The sequence below is a fragment of the Erinaceus europaeus genome, chromosome 10 (genome assembly GCF_950295315.1).
Source record: "Erinaceus europaeus chromosome 10, mEriEur2.1, whole genome shotgun sequence".
NCBI classification, from domain to species: Eukaryota; Metazoa; Chordata; class Mammalia; order Eulipotyphla; family Erinaceidae; genus Erinaceus; species Erinaceus europaeus.
In genome coordinates this window covers 23839788-23856433 of record NC_080171.1, presented here as the reverse complement: position 1 = coordinate 23856433, position 16646 = coordinate 23839788, and the positions used below count along the sequence as shown (strand labels likewise).

The following is a 16646-nucleotide window of genomic DNA, read 5'->3' as shown; positions in this document are numbered from 1 at the left end:
AATGGGTGTTTGGGAAGAAATTAAAATGATTTTGTGTCTACAACCCCTGACACTTATAGTCTGGCCTCTGTGTCATAGAACTATAGAAAGATTTCTGAACTCCTTGCTTCCTCGTCAGCTCTGCCAAAAGGATTTCATCATGCTGTTGTTGTGATATATCTAGTTATGATAATTTCTTTAAAAGCTATAAGATGGGGCCAGGAGGTGGTGCACCTGGTTGAGCGCACATGTTACAGTGCACAAGGACCCAGGTTTAAGCCCCCAGTCTCCACCTGCAGGGGGAAAGCTTCACAAGTGGTGAAGCAGTGCTGCAGGTGTCTCTCTGTCTCTCTCCCTCTACCACCCCCTTCCCTCTCAATTTCTCACGGTCTCTATCCATCAAATAAAGATTTAAAAATTTTTTTTTTAAAAAAAAGCTATAAGACACCACCCTTAGGGAGAAAGGAGACAGGAAATGACAATGCTCATTTGCATAAGCCTGTGCTGCTTTCTCTCTCTCCTTTTCCCCCTTTTCTCTGTCTATCTAATTAGTACTTAAAATACTATAGTATTTAAAAATTGGGTCAGGGAGAACACTCAAGAGTTATGTATGTCTGAGGTCCTGGGTTCACTTCCTGGTATTACATTAATACACACACACACACACACACACACATTTTTTCATTAAACAGGTAGAAAAGATTATATATGCGTATTTTTGTTTGTTTGTCAGTTTGTTTTATTGCCACCAGGGTTATCACTGGAGCTTGGTGCAAGGACTACAAATCTATCACTCCTGTTAACTATTATTTCCTTTTTTTTCTCCTTTCTATTTGATAAGACAGAAATTGAGAAGTGAGGGGGAGACAGAAAGGAAGACAGAAAGATAGACACTTTTTTTTCTTTTCTGATTTTTTTTATTGGGGAATTAATGTTTTACATTCAACAGTAAGTACAATAGTTTGTACATGAGTTTGGCAAGCTCATATGTGCACACAGATCTTTTTTGGATGGGTCTGTTGGGTTTCTTAAGATATATCTCCAGGAGAGGAATTGCAGGGTCATAGGGTAGGTCCATTTCTAGCCTTCTGAGAGTTCTCCAGACTGTTCTCCACAGAGGTTGGATCAATTAACATTCCCACCAGCAGTGTAGGAGGGTTCCTTTAACCCCACACCCTCTCCAGCATTTGCTGCTGTTACCTTTTCTGATGTATGACATTCTCACAGGAGTGAAGTAGTATCTCCTTGTTGTCTTTATTTGCATTTCTCTGACAATCAGAGACTTGGAGCATTTTTTCATGTGTTTCTCGGCCTTTTGGATCTCTTCTGCAGTGAATATTCTGTCCATGTCCTCCCCCCATTTTTGGATGGCGTTATTTGTTGTCTTGTTGTTGATTTTGGCAAGCTCTTTATATATGTTGGTTATTAAATTCTTGTCTGATGTATGGCATGTAAAGATCTTCTCCCATTCTGTGAGGGGTCTCTTGGTTTGGGTAGTAGTTTCTTTTGCTGTGAAGAAGTTTTTTTAATTTGATGTAGTCCCATAGGTTTATAGCCTTAGTCTTCTTTGTACTCGGATTCGTTTCATTGAAGATGTCTTTAAAATGTATGCGGAAAAGAGTTCTGCCAATATTTTCCTCTAAGTATCTGATAGTTTCTGGTCTAACATCCAAGTCCTTGATCCACATGGAATTTACTTTTGTATTTGGTGAAATACAGTGGTTCAGTTTCATTCTTCTGCATGTTTCAACCCATTTTTTCCAACACCATTTGTTGAAGAGACTCTGCTTTCCCCATGTAATAGTCTGAGTTCCTTTGTCAAAGATTAGATGTCCATAGGTGTGGGGGCTCACTTCTGGGCTCTCAATTCTATTCCACTGGTCAGTGTGTCTATTCATGTTCCAGTACCAAGCAGTTTTGATGACAATGGCCCTATAATACAATTTGAGATCTGGGAGTGTGATGCCTCCAGTTCTCTTCTTTTTTCTCAAGATTGTTTTGGCAATTCTAGGTCTTTTCTGATTCCAGATAAACATTTGTAGCATTTGTTCTATTCTCCTAAAAATGTGCTTGGGATCTTGATGGGGATAGTGTTAAATTTGTAGATGGCTCTGGGTAATATATTCATTTTGATGATGTTAATTCTTCCAACCCATGAACATGGAATATCTATCCACTTCTTTGTGTCTTTTTAAATTTCTTTGAGTAGTGACTCATAATTTTCAGTATACAAGTCTTTCACTTCTTTGGTTAGGTTTACTCCTAGATATTTTATTGTTTTTGTTGCTATAGTAAAAGGAACTGATTTCTGGATGTCAATTTCTTCTAACTTAGTGTTTGCATAGAGGAATGCCACTGACTTTTGAATGTTAATTTTGTAGCCTGACACTTTACTGTATTTCCTGATGATTTATAAAAGCTTCTTGCTGGATTCCTTAGGTTTTTCTCTGTATACTATCATGTCATCTGCAAATAAGGAGAGTTTGACTTCTCTTCCAATCTGTATCTTTTTAATTTCTTGCTCCTGCCTGATTGCTATGGCAAGAACTTCCAACACTATGTTGAATAGTAATGGTGATAGTGGGCAGCCCTGTCTAGTACCTGATCTGAGTGGAAATGATTCCAGTTTTTCACCATTGAGTATAATGTTGGCTATAGGTTTGCTATATATAGACTCCACTATCTTCAGGAATTTTCCATCTATTCCCATTTTTTGTAGTGTTTTGATCATAAAGGGATGTTGTATTTTGTCAAAGGCTTTCTCTGCATCTATTGATATGACCATGTGGTTTTTGGTCTTGCTTTTGTTGATGTGGTGGATCACATTGATTAATTTACGTATATTAAACCAACCTTGCATGCCTAGGATAAACTCCACTTGGTTATGATGAACAATCTTTTTAATATATTGCTGTATCCGGTTGGCTAGAATTTTGTTCAGTATTTTAGCATCTATGTTCATCAGAGATATTGGTCTGTAGTTTTCTTTTTTGGTTGTGTCCCTGTCTGCTTTTGGTATCAGAGTGATGTTAGCTTCATAAAAACTGGCAGGGAGTATTCCAGTGTCTTCTATCTTCTGGAAGACTTTTAAAAGTAGAGGTATTAGTTCTTCTTTGAATGTTTTGTAGAATTAATTTGTAAAACCATCTGATCCAGGAATTTTATTTCTGGGGAAATTTTTGATAACTGTTTCAATATCATTAGCTGTGATGGGCCTGTTCATATTATCCACTTCCTCTTTACCTAGTTTTGGGAGTTGGTAGGTATCTAGGAAATCGTCCATTTCTTCCAGGTTCTCTAGCTTGGTGGTGTATAGTTGTTCATAGAAGCCTCACATGATATGTTGAATTTCTGCGTTGTCTGTTGTGATATCTCCTCTTTCATTTAGTATCCAATTTATTTGGATCTTCTCCTTTTTTTGTTTTGTGAGTCTGACTAAAGGTTTGTCGATTTTGTTCACTCTTTCGAAGAACCAACATTTACTTTCGTTGATCTTTTGTATGGTTTTCCTATTCTCAATGTTATTTATTTCTGCCCTAAGTTTAGTGATTTCTGTCCTTATGGTTTCTTAAGGATTCCTTTGTTGTTCTTCTTCTAGGTCTTTAAGATGTACAATCAGGCTGTTTATTTGTGCTTTTTCTTGTTTCCTAATGTGTGCTTGTATAGCTATTAACTTCTGTCGCAGTACTGCCTTAGCTGTATCCCAAATATTTTGATAGCTTGTGTCTTCATTTTCATTGAAGTCTCTAAACATTTTGATTTCTTCCTTGATTTCCTCTTTGACCCAGAGGTTGTTAAGAAGTGTACTGTTGAGCTTCCACATTTTGGGACTATTACTAATCTTTTGTTGATTGTTAAGTGTTAGTTTAATTCCACTGTGGTCTGAGAAGATGCTTGGGATGATTTCCATGCTCTTGAATTGGCTGATGCTGTCTTTGTGGCCTAACATATGGTCTATCCTTGAGAATGACCCAAGTGGATTTGAGTAAAATGTGTATTCCAGTTTCTTGGGATGAATGACTCTGAAAATGTCCAATAGTTCTAGTTTATCTATCTCTTCATTTAGCTCTCTTATGTCTTTATTGATTTTCTGCCTGGATGATCTGTCAAGTTGAGAGAGTGGGGTGTTGAAGTCCCCTACTATGATTGTGTTACTGTTAATATATTTGCTGTAGCTCTTTCAGTAGACGTTTGATGTATTTAGATGGCTTCTCATTGGGTGCATAGATATTAATAATTGTTAAGTCCTCTTGATTGACTGATCCTCTGAGCATTAAGTAGTGTCCATTCCTATCTTTTTAAATCTTATCTATTTTAAAGTCTATCATGTCAGATATGAGAATAGCTGTTCCTGCCCTTTTTTGTGGGCAATTGGCTTATATGATAGTTTTCCATCCTTTCACTTTAAGTCTGTGTTTGTCTTGTTGAGTTAGGTGGGTTTCCTGTAGACAACATATTGTCGGGTTGTGTTTTCTGATCCATCTTCCTACTCTGTGTCTTTTAATAGGTGAATTCAGGCCATTGACATTTATTGATATCAAAGATTGAAGATATTTTAACTCCATTCTTGTAGAGTTTTAGAGTGTTCTGATATATGTCCTATTTATGATGGCCTAACTGTTTATAGAAGACCTTTCAGAACTTCTTTCAGGGAAGGCTTGGTGATAGTTGATTCCTTCAACTGTTGCTTGTCTGAGAAGGTTTTGATGTCTCCATCTACTCTGAATAACAGTCTAGCAGGATATAGTATTCCTGGTTGAAAGCCTTTCTCATTGAGCACTCGATAGATATCTTGCTATTCTCTTCTGGCCTGTAATGTTTATGTTGAGAAGTCTGCTGCTAATCTTATGGGTTTTCCTCTGTAAGTGACTCTTTGTTTTTCTCTTGCAGCCTTCGGGATCCTTTCTTTATCCGTATTCCTTTCCATTCTAAATATGATGTGTCTTGGTGTCTTTAAGTCTGGGTTAATTCTGTTTGGGACCCTCTGGGCTTCTTGAATCTTTATGACTTTGATGTTGTCTAGACTAGAGAAGTTTTCAGCTATTATGGCCTGAAGAATGCTTCCTTCCTCTCCCTCTCTTTCTTCCTCTGGTAAGCCAATAATTCGTATATTATTTCTTTTGAAGTCATCCCATAGGTCTCTGTTGTTGTTTTCAGCATCTCTTAATCTCTTTTTGAGATCTCTTACTTCTTTTTTAGTTGTCTCTAATTCGTCCTCAATCTTGCTAATTCTGTCTTCAGCCTCATTGATTCTATTCTCTCTGCCCTCTACTGTTTTCTGGAGTTCATCTATTTTGTTTCCCTGTTCTGATACTGTTTTAGCTTGTTCAGCTAGCTGTGTTCTTAGCTCAGATATTTCAGCTTTCCGCTCTCTAATAACCTTGAGATAGTTAGTGTTTTCTTCCAGAGTCTCATTTGTTGTTCCTATATTTCTGATTACAATTCTTTCAAACTCTTTACTCACTCCTGTGATTATTTCCTTAGCTAATGTTTGGATGTTGAACTCATTATTTTGTGCTTCACCCTTTGGGGGGCTTTTAGCTGGACTGTTGTCCTGATTATTTTCTCCAATATTTCTTCTTGTTGGTTTATCCATTTTATATATTATGTTATGAGTTCCCTCTCTTAGTACTTTTCAAATTACTGATCACTATTTCCTGGATTGACTTGTGTCTAAGTAAGGTAATTAAAGGGTTCACAGTGGTGGAAGTTAACAGTTGTTTCAATAGTATTTTAATCCCTGAGTTGGGGCTCAGTGATTTAAAAGCCTCTTTTTTTTTTTCTTCTTTGAGGGCTTCTAAATTAATCACTGACTCCTAACCAAGAGATAAGGCAGGGTGTGGCAGAGATAGTCCGGTGGTTATGTAAAGAGACTTTCACAGCCCCACAACTATGCTACCGAGGTATAGGTCTCCTGAATTTGCAGGTTAGATCTCTGTCCCCCGGTGTCCCTCTCTCCTGCTGCTCCAGATTCTGAGGGCAGTAGCAATGGAGACTCAGAGTTGCACTTGGTGAGTCTCCGGAAAGTCCTCTCCTCCCTTCAGCTGTCCCCTTGTTGGTGGTACAGACTGGAGGTGGTGTCTCAACTGATAGAGCATCGTACTGTTACCAGCCACTTAGTCTCTCCCTAGGCTCCTCTCTGTCACCAGCCACGTGTTTGCACTCACCGGTTCTTCTTCTAGCGTTTGCCCTTCTTCCGTAGCCAGTCAACAGTGTCAGGTTGAGCCTGACGTAAAGTTTCTAGACCTCCTTTGAATCTGGAGTGGTGACAGTCATTGACTATGTGGGTCATAGTCTGTCTGTAGCCGCAGGGGCAGTTCGGGTCGTATCTGGCTCCCCAGCGGTGGAACATAGCGGTGCACCGGCCATGGCCTGTTTGATAGCGATTGAGGAGGGCCCAATCATAACGCGCTAGGTCAAAGCTGGGTTGATGCTTGCAGGGGTCTGTGATGAGGTGTTTGTTCTTTACCTCAGCTGACTGCCAACTCTGTTTCCAAGAGACTGGAACAGAGAAGTTCAGTGTAAGTGTAGGGGACCAGATTGGGTGACAAGACATCAAGCGTTGGACAGGGTGGGCGAAGATATCCAAGTATATTGGCAGGTCCGGTCGAGCGTAGACGTGGGAAATGAACTTAGATGATGCCGCATCCCGACGAATATCTGGCGGGGCGATGTTGCTAAGAACTGGCAGCCATGGGAGTCGGGCTGTAGCGCAGCAGGTTAAGCGCAGGTGGCGCTAAGCGGAAGGATCCCAGTTCGAGCCCCTGGCTCCCCACCTGCAGGGGGAGTCGCTTCCCAGGCGGTGAAGCAGGTCTGCAGGTGTCTTTCTTTCTCTCCCCCCTCTCTGTCTTCCCCCCCTCTCTCCATTTCTCTCTGTCCTATCCAACAACAATGACATCAATAATAACTACAACCACAACAACAACAAAACAAGGACAACAAAAAGAATAAATAAATAAATAAATAAAAATTAAAAAAAAAAAAAAACTGGCAGTCATGGAACCGGGGTGGAACGGATGGTTCCAGAAATTATCCTCATGGAGGAATATAATTTGGAATCGACCAAGTGGCCATGGGGTCTACGGAACCATACTGGGGCACAGTATTCTGCAGTGGAATAGCATAATGCCAGAGATGATGATCGTAGTGTGGAAGCGCTCGCGCCCCATGAGGAGCTGGCCAGTCTTGCAATGATGTTATTCCTTGCGCCCACCTTTGCTGCAGTTTTTATGAGATGTCTGTGATATGGCAGAGTGCGATCGAGAGTAACGCCAAGATAGACTGGCTGGGCTTCGTGCCGGATTCTTGTATCGCCAAGCTGCACATTAAGCTCACGCGAGGCCGAGGCATGGTGTATATGGATAACAGATGATACCGTTTTTGCAGTGCTAAAGATTAGTCACCATTCTTTACAGTAATCAGATATCAGAGACATGCCTTTCGTGAGTGTTTCCTCGAGGATGTCGAACTTTGATGCCTGAGTTGCACAGCAGATGTCATCAGCGTAGATGAACTTCCTTGAAGAAGTTTCTGGGAGGTCATTGATGTAAATATTAAATAGCGTAGGAGCCAGAACAGAGCCCTGGGGGAGGTCACTTGAGACAAGTCACTCACCGGTGATTTGGTGGGTTCCTGTAGTTGTTCTAGTCCTGTCTTGTTTCAGTCTCAGGTGGTCTCCCTTGGTATTCCTAGTTGATCCAGGAGAGGAGACGAGAGGAGAGAAACAGATCTGCTCAGAAAGATAGACACTTGCAAACCTGTTTCACCACTTGTGAAGCTGCCCTGTTGCAGCTGGGGATTGTGGGCCCAAACCTGGGTTAGCATGTAGTAACATGTGTGCTTAAGCAGGTGTGCTACCACCTGGCTGCAAAAATTCTGTATTTCATATGAGCACAACAGTGTTCCCGTGATTAAGCAGAGATTGGTTTGTGTTAAATGATCCCATAATAGAGGATTCTGAAAAGACTAGTTTTTCTAAATATCTGAAGTTATTCTTGACCCATTTGGCAGCAAAACATAACCTTAACTAATTTGACAGTTAAAAACGACTTGAACCAACATATCTCTATGTTTCAATTTTCCTATACTTCCTATGTTTCACAATAGAAATTATTAACTAAATTTTTATTGCAGTAGTGCTGGAGTCTGAGTTGGGAATTTTACATACATACGCTTTCCATACATATGTTTTCTACTTAACAACTTTAAAATCTAAAATTATAAATTCTTAAATACAATTGGATTCTATGATTGCTTTTTTTGGCTTGTTACATTAAGTGTTTGTGAAAGCATAAAAATGGATAAAATGAAATAACCTCACTTTTTTTTTGATTGTTTAGCTTCTAAACAGAAGCCTGAAAAAGTTCACCAGATGCATCTACGTTCCCGTCCTGCTGTAAAAAATCAGCATTGCTTTAGGAAAGAAATAACCAAAATATATTCATCAAAAACAGGTAAGGTGAAACCACCTTTCCTAGTAATTCACCAACATGGTGATGAACATTTATTTGCTTTCAGTTGCCATATCTAGATATATAACAAATTTCCTCATCTAAAATTTCCTCCCTGAAAAGAGTATGGATGGTTAACTAATTTCCAAGGGGCATGTAAAAAACATTTTAGTAGCAATGCTCAATGAAAACAAAATTAAGTTAAGAATATAGTTCTGTTATTTCTTTAAAAATATTTTTAATTATCTTTATTTGTTTATTGAATAGAGACAGAGAGAACTTGAGAAGGAAGGGGGGATATAGAGAGGGAAAGAGAGACAGAGAAACACCTACAGCATAGCTTCACCATTCGCAAAGCTTTCTCCCTACAGGTGGAGGACTGGGGGCTTGAACCTGAGTCCATGAGCATTGTAACAGGTGCACTCAACCAGGTGCACCACCACCCAGTCCCCTTATACCTCTATTATTTAAAAATTATTATTAATCTAAAGGACATAAACTAAAATGTTAAGTGTTAGCCCTCTGGGTTACAATTCTGGAACTTTTTTTTAAGTCTGCTAAAAAATTGTTCGTGAGAACAAATACTTTGAATTCTTAATTTCAGAATTTTTTACTTGTCATAACAATAAGTTCATTCCTTTCTCTTTTTTCTTTCCATTCATTTCTTCTGTTTGTGAGAATAGCCTTCATGGTTCTGAGAACTGTGTTGAAGAGTTGCCTAAAGATCTAAAAAAAAAAGTAGAGTATATGTTTGTCTATATTGAGGTGATCAATTTATTAAAGTAAAAAATGTTGATAGTGTTAATATCATAGGTGACAGATTTTTTTTTTTTTTATTCTGCTGGACTTTAATGGCTGGGTATAAATGTACCAGGAAATAGCTATGTGATGACTGAAGTTCTGGTGTCATTTACTATTGTCAGCAAGCAGCCTTGACTGGGAATCCTCAAAGATGGGAACTGAGCAGGTTAGGGACTAAGTCTACGCCTATCTTTTCTCCTTGTCCTGCAGTAGAAAAATCAGTGCTGAAAGACAAGAGCTCTGTGAAATACTACAAGGATGTGGTCCCAAGACTTGCTAATGCAACTGATATGCCAATTATAAGAGGTGCGGTTTGTCGGGGGGGGGTGGGTGGGGGGAGGAGTGACAAGAGAGAAGGGTAAGACATTGAACCCTGGCAAGTGTTGTTCCAGAAAGCATCCCCAGGAGCTCCAGTGGCATTATTGGTTAGCGCGCAGTACTTATACAGAAAGCATCCCTAAGTTTATGTCTTTATGTGTGTCACAAAGGTCTATCCATTTGTATCTGATGTTCCCATTTAGTCATGTCCAAGCTAGGTACACCACAGCAGTCCTAATAAAGCCAGTGCATTGTAAAGCTACAGCATATCATGATTATGTTGGAAAGCTTGCTATTGACTGTAATTCCAGATACATTATTAATGGAGGCGAATGTCATTCTTTAGGAGGAAAACAAGCTATTTCCCCAAGTTTCAACAAAGAGAGCTATTATAGTTTCACATATGACCTTCATGCAGGACAAGAACCTTTAATTCCATTCTTGTAGCCTTTGAGCTAGTAAAACGTGTGCCAAAGTCTTTCATCTACCCAACACTAACAAATACGACTCATACTGCAAAACGAAAAATAAACACATTTTGGGGGTTGTTATTTTAAAAGTTTGCTAAATAATTGCTCATGGAAATGAATATTTTGAATTCTTAATAACAAGATATTCACTTGATAAAGAGTTTTGTGCTTCCCTGAGTACATACAAGGATGAATCGATTACTTTCATTTGTGAGGAAGAAGGTTCTGAGATCTTTGTTGAAGAGTTACCTAAAGACCAAGAGAAAGGTAGGCTATTTCCTTCTGTGCATCTATACTGATGTACCCTATACTTCTATGTATCTATACTAATGTAATGATGACAATTAAAAAGTATATTTACTAAAACAGAGACAATGAAATTACTCAGACATGGCAAGTAGGTCTCATGCTCTCTGTTAATACCAATGGATTAGTTGTGGATTTCTGAATATGACTACGTTAAAAAATATCAGAAACTTAGTCAGGCTTCAGAAGACTGCTGACAGAGACTTGATACCTCTTAGGAAAAAGGAAAGAGGTATCACATGTACTTGATATTCCTAAATTACCCACTGGATCTTTCCAGTTCTATCAATGTCACAAAAGTATAACCCCTGTTAAGTAGTATAAATAGTGACATGAATAAAATTTCATAAACTGTATTGGATAACTCATCCAGTACGTATTATGTTCTTATACTTGTGAGAACTTTTTAAGAAGCATCAAATTTTTACTTTTCTTGCTATATTATGAAAGAGATGTCTTATTTTCTTACATTGTAGAAATATAGGAATTAAACTTTTTTTGACAAAATTGTATCTCACCAAAGGGATTTTATGTGTTTTCTTCCAGACAAGGTGTTATTAGATTTTCATCTAGCTCAATCTTCCTCAAATGAAACAGGTAATTTAGTGGGTTGAATGCTCAAATTTTTAATTTTGAGGTGAAAATAAATCCAAAAATCCTCCATGGGAAAGTAAGGCATCCTCAGAATTCTCTTCAGATCTCAGAATCAGAGGTTTACTTCATCCCACCCAAAAATAGCTAATAGTTAGGATTAATGTTTGGCTACATTAAGCAGATCCAAAATGGTGTCACGAGCTATACAAACTTAATTTCTACCTTAGTCAGAGCTAAAATGGCTTGCTTAACAAATTGTCTGGGGTTTTGACTCCTATCTTTGTAATTCTGCAGCATCTATATGGTTCATAACTTTTGTGCCATTTTAGTATCTAATCAGCAAGGAAAAAGGAAAAATGAATGCATATACTTTCTTTCCTTTTAATGAATACAACCTAGAAGTTGTACCTGTTACCTCCATTCATTTTTACATTACTCAGAATTTAGTAACATCGCTTCAACATAGTGTCAAGATGGTAGGCTGGAAAATGCTCTATTATTATATTATTTTTAAAAAGTTGGATATTGGGGGAGCTGGGCAGTGGCACTGTGGGTTAAGTGCACAAGGCACAAGGACTGCTGTAAGGATCCTGGTTCGAGCCCTGGCTCCCCACTGGCAGGGGGTTCGCTTCACAGGCGGTGAAGCAGGTCTGCAGGTGTCTTTCTCTCCTCCTCTCTGTCTTCCCCTCCTCTCTCCATTTCTCTCTGTCCTATCCAACAACAACAATAGCAATAACAACAACAATAACAACGATAAACAACAAGAGCAACAAAAGGGGAAAAAAAGTTGGATATTAGGTGACAGTTATCAGTGGATTTAGCCATGTAAATATGGGGCTTGGAATACAAAAACAAAATATCCAGTAGAGTTGCTATCCTATGACTATATATATATATATATATATATATATATATATATATATATGAATTAACCTTGTACCTTCTACTTCAGTTACCCCCTACAAAACTGATAACACTAAAGTTTCATTTGGGTGCAAATGTTTCTAAGAAACATCTTGGCAAATGAAGTAGGTATCTGACATGACATGTTGTGCTCTATTTCTGATGTCAAATTCATTAAAAATAAAATAAGTTATGAGTCCTAACTCTAATTTGTATATATCTATTTTTACTTTCAAGGTGATAATGTTAACAGCCCAGGATTGATGGTGAGCATGAGTCCAAGAAAAGGCAAAGATTTATGGTTGCAGGCCAACAATGAGGAGCAGACTGTGGAGGTAAAAGAAATATGCACAAAACTATCACAGCTAAGTTTATTCATTTGTATGAATTTGTGTGTTTGGGGCTTTTTGAAGAAGTCTTGCTTATACTGTCATATGTAAAACAGTGACTACTAGTAACTTGCATCTGCAGTAGGGAAAGTGGGGGTGGCATATATAATCCTGCTGATGAAATCTAGTCTTTGCCAACAGTACAGTATTACCTGAGCACTTGTTAGAAACAATGAATTTTCAGAGTACTCAACAGCTATTTAATAAGTGTACAGGAGACTCATATGCATATTGAACTTTAAGAGCACTGCTAGGGGCTTGCCAGTGGCACTACCTGGCAAAGTATACATGCTACAGTATGCCGTGTAGTATGTCCTTTGACAAAAATACCTAAGTATTTAAAGTGTTTGATAAATATGGCAACTCAGTAAGGGCTGACCCATACTGACCCCTGTTGTATGCTAAGCACTGTGCTAAATGTTTTACACCTACTGTCTCATTTAATTCTTATAGTAATTGTATATTAAAACCATCATTGGTCAGTATGACAAACCATTGGTCAAGAATTAGTGGTTCAGGGCCAGGCGGTAGTGTACCTGCTTGAGCACACAGATTCCAGTGTGCAAGGACCTGGATTCAAGCCCCTGGTGCCCACCTGCAGGGGGAAAGCTTCACGAATGGTGAAGCAGAGTTGCAGGTGTCTCTCTCTGTCTCTTTACTGCTCCATCTCCCCTTCCCCTCTCAATTTCTACTTGTCTCCATACAATAATAAGTAAATAAAATTTTTAAAAATTAGTGGTTCAAAACTGTGATCATTTCAGTCACTCATATGTCTGTAAATAATTTGAGGATTTACTGGCTAGACTTAGAATTGAATCTTGAGATATAAAGTAATATATCCAGGGGGCCAGGAGGTGGTACACCTGGTTAAATAACTGCATCCCATTGCACAAGGATCCAGGTTCAAGCCCCTGGTCCCCACATACAAGAGGAAACATCACACATGCTGAAGCAAGGCTGCAAGTGTCTCTCTGCCTCTCTCCCTCTCTATCTCCCCCTTCCCTGTTAGTTTCTCTCTGTCTCTAATTAAATAAATAAATAAAGTTATGTCTCCAAATCTCAGTAATAGCACTGGCAAAAGAGAGGTAAAATCCAGAATTGCTGAATCCAGATTGAGTCATTTTAAGTCATACTGTCATTCAGAGCGTATCAATGAATAAAATTAATCACTGGCTTTGGCCTTCTAATCATTCTTCCTACTCCTACCCCTCAGTCCCCTATCTGATGCCCTATTCAGTAATTAAGTTTGCTAGAAATACCAAGTTGTAGGTAATTTTTCCCCTTTACTTTGTTGTTGTTGCCATTGTTAAGAGACAGAGAGGCAGAGAGTGTGAAAGAGACCAAAGCCTTCTTTAGTATCGTAGGAGCTGAGCTCAGACCTGGGTTGCACACATAGCAAAGCAATACACTATCCAAGCAAGCTATTTCACCAGCACTCCTCTTTAGTTTCTAATACAGTGATGTAAAAATGACTCTGAACTTTTCACTCACATATTATCTTATCTCTTGTCTCCTCAGCTTCAAAAATGTGAAAAGTCGTTGCCAGACAAGGCCTACTTTCTCCTTCACTGGTACACTGCTGAAACTGTTCGGTTTGAATGTAAGAGCAATCCTGGAGTGTTTATAGGAGTTAAAGATAACCAGCTCGCTTTAATTCAAGTAGGAAACCAAACTGAGGGTCAGAATAGGGAGAGTACCCTATTCAAGCTTTCTATGAACATAATGGAAAGTTATGCATCATAGGCTGGATAACTCAAATAGCTACCACTGGAGAAAGAATAAGAGAGAAGGAAAGAAAAAAACAAAATTTAGGGAAATGAAGAGTGTTACTACACTATGGAATGTTTTCTTATTATGTATAAAAATGTTTTTGTAATCCTTCAGTTTTGTTTATATCTGTTATATCAGTACTTGTTCAATATAAGTATTGGCATAGTAGAGTAAGTACATAAAGGGACTTGCCAACATTATGAAAAGATTCAGACATACATTTACTTTTTCACACTTTACATAGAGAAATTAGACTTTAAACTTGGAGTTCAGACTTAGTTCTAGTGTCACTTTAGATAAGAATCTATTTTAAAGAGTTATATAGGAGTGTGATTTTCGCTACTTCCAGAAGCAATACATAAACAAATGCTACACAGATTGACCATTCCACAGCTAGAAAAAAACACTAAGTTTGTTCAGAGATCAGCTTTTTAAATTTTTTTTTTTACTTTACTTTTAAATCCTCACATTTAACTACTTAGTTTACTTTAAGCAAGACACTCTTACATTTGGGAAGTGAGTTAATTTCAGTTCAAACATCCAGTTGGAATCACTGAAGATATCTAACAAACTAGAACATTTTTGTCAAAAGCAGTGAACCACACCCAACATACACTGGGACATCCAAGTACCATGCAACCCAAGTATTATGGATCCAGAAGCCTTCTAACCTACTTGAGCCTTGATATGACTTGGGACGATAGTTACAATTTGAGAGCTTGTTTGGAGGTTCTAGCAGGTTCTAGCTCGTATACCCTAGACCAAACACTGGTCCGTCTCTATTCAGGAAAGGCCGTCCTCTTCAACCAAGCACGCAGCTTCAGGAGGGGCACACATGGAGAGGTGAGGGAGGAAGGGGACAACCGCCTAGCCAGCCAGATCAGCCGAATCAACCCTGGCGATCAGTGGGGTGACAGATGTCGCAGCCAGATCGCCCTCACATCTAATAGTTATAATTTGAATGGCAGACTATACCTTATGTTTGTGATATACCATTTACTAGCAAGACTGGCCTCCCCAAATCTATCTGTGACTTATTTTTTATTGTTTTATTAGGGAAACAATCATTTACAAGGCAGTTGTCACATGGGTACAATTTCTTTCTTTCTTTCTTTTTTTATTGCCACCAGTGTTATTGTTAGGGTTTGGTGCCAGCACTACAAATCCACCACTCCCAGTGGACATTTTTTTCTTTCTTTTTTTCTTTTTTATTCTATTTTTATTTTATAGGAAAAAAGAGAAATTGGGAGGGGAGGAGGAGATAGAGTGGGAGAAAGATATATACCTGCTTCACCACTCGTAATATGTCCCCTTCGCAGATAGAGAGCAGGGGCTCCAATCCGGATCCTTACGCATGGTAACGTGCACTCAACCTGTTGTGCCGCTGCCCATGTCCTCTTTCTGTGATAGAGTTCTGCACCCCACTCCTGGTGTGTAAGTACTCCACCATGGTGCATGGGTCCCCAACTCGCATTCTCTGTGACTTCTGCTTTAGTTGTCACAATGAAATATTTTTTTACTCTTAATCTTTTCATCCGCATGCATGACCAACCTCATTTTTTAATGTTATATTTATTAGTTTACCCAGTGTGGCATGCATATGAGATATCACCAAGTGATTTTCCAAACCCAGTGTTTTATTTTTAATTTTTGAGAGAAAGCATAGAGTTACAGAGTGTTGGGGGGAGGTGGGAGAGGGGGCAGAGAGAGAGAGAGCACCACAACACTATTCTACCACTCATGAAACTTCTCCTGATGCTGTACATGGTGATCTTCTGTGGTGCTGGGTTTTAAACACAGGCCCTCACACACAGAAGACTTTACCAGATGAGGTATTGTCCATCCCCTATACACATCTTTTTTTGTTGTCTTGATACCCATTAATTCTGCTTAGTATGGAATATGCATTAGATTTATGTTCATTCTTTTTTTTTTTTTGACCACCTCTGTCCTTGATACACCTTTTATACCTTCTGGTTCACTTTCATATTGCCTGACCTGTAGGTGTCAATACTCTTCTTCTGTTTTGTCTACTAATGTAGAATTTACATTAACCTATTGATGGCAATATGTGTTATTGAACACCTTTGTGTTTTACTATTACTTAGATAGTAAACTCAACCATATAACATTTTTTAACTACTAAAGGGATAGTTTTTACTTATTTTAAAACCTTATGGATTTTAACAGTGAGTTTTCATTGATGTAATGTTAACAATATATAATAAATATATTAACATAATACTTATAAAATATCATTTTCCTGGGAATATAATCTTTTCTAATTTGTTAAGATTGATTTAATATACTTGCTAGTAGAACATAATATAAAAAGATTCTGAGAATTACTATATGAGAGAAAATAATTATAGAATATCTTTGTTCTGCTACTTTGTTAATAAATTTACCATAAAGATAAAAATACAAACAGAATCTATATCATCTCCTCTGGAAAACATTATATGCTGACCATGTACATCTGTATTATATACTTTAAATGATTAACTAAATATATCTATTTTCACTGTTTATATTCTTAAATAAACTGCATTTAAAAACTATATAAGATTCTAGTGGTTTTATCATAAAATGACTCAATATTCTGAAATGCTTGCATGATGATAATCACACCCTGAATCCACAAATGTTGGAATAAGACATTTGTC

General features: G+C 38.2%; 1 protein-coding gene across 4 annotated transcripts in view; it reads left to right on the top strand.

Moving 5' to 3' along the window:
• Positions 1 to 16646, top strand: part of IL33 (interleukin 33) — a 54744-nt gene that overhangs the window by 37562 nt on the left and 536 nt on the right. For 2 of the 4 annotated variants that reach the window (XM_060199301.1, XM_060199302.1), the window contains exons 4-9: positions 8319 to 8432; positions 9441 to 9536; positions 10178 to 10285; positions 10871 to 10921; positions 12059 to 12156; positions 13729 to 16546. In XM_060199301.1, coding sequence (XP_060055284.1) covers positions 8319 to 8432; positions 9441 to 9536; positions 10178 to 10285; positions 10871 to 10921; positions 12059 to 12156; positions 13729 to 13953 — 692 coding nt within the window. In that variant the 3' untranslated portion in view covers positions 13954 to 16546. Of the gene's footprint in view, positions 1 to 8318; positions 8433 to 9440; positions 9537 to 10177; positions 10286 to 10870; positions 10922 to 12058; positions 12157 to 13728; positions 16547 to 16646 lie in introns of those variants that run through there. The other 2 variants (XM_007536083.2, XM_060199303.1) reach the window with 2 other exon arrangements.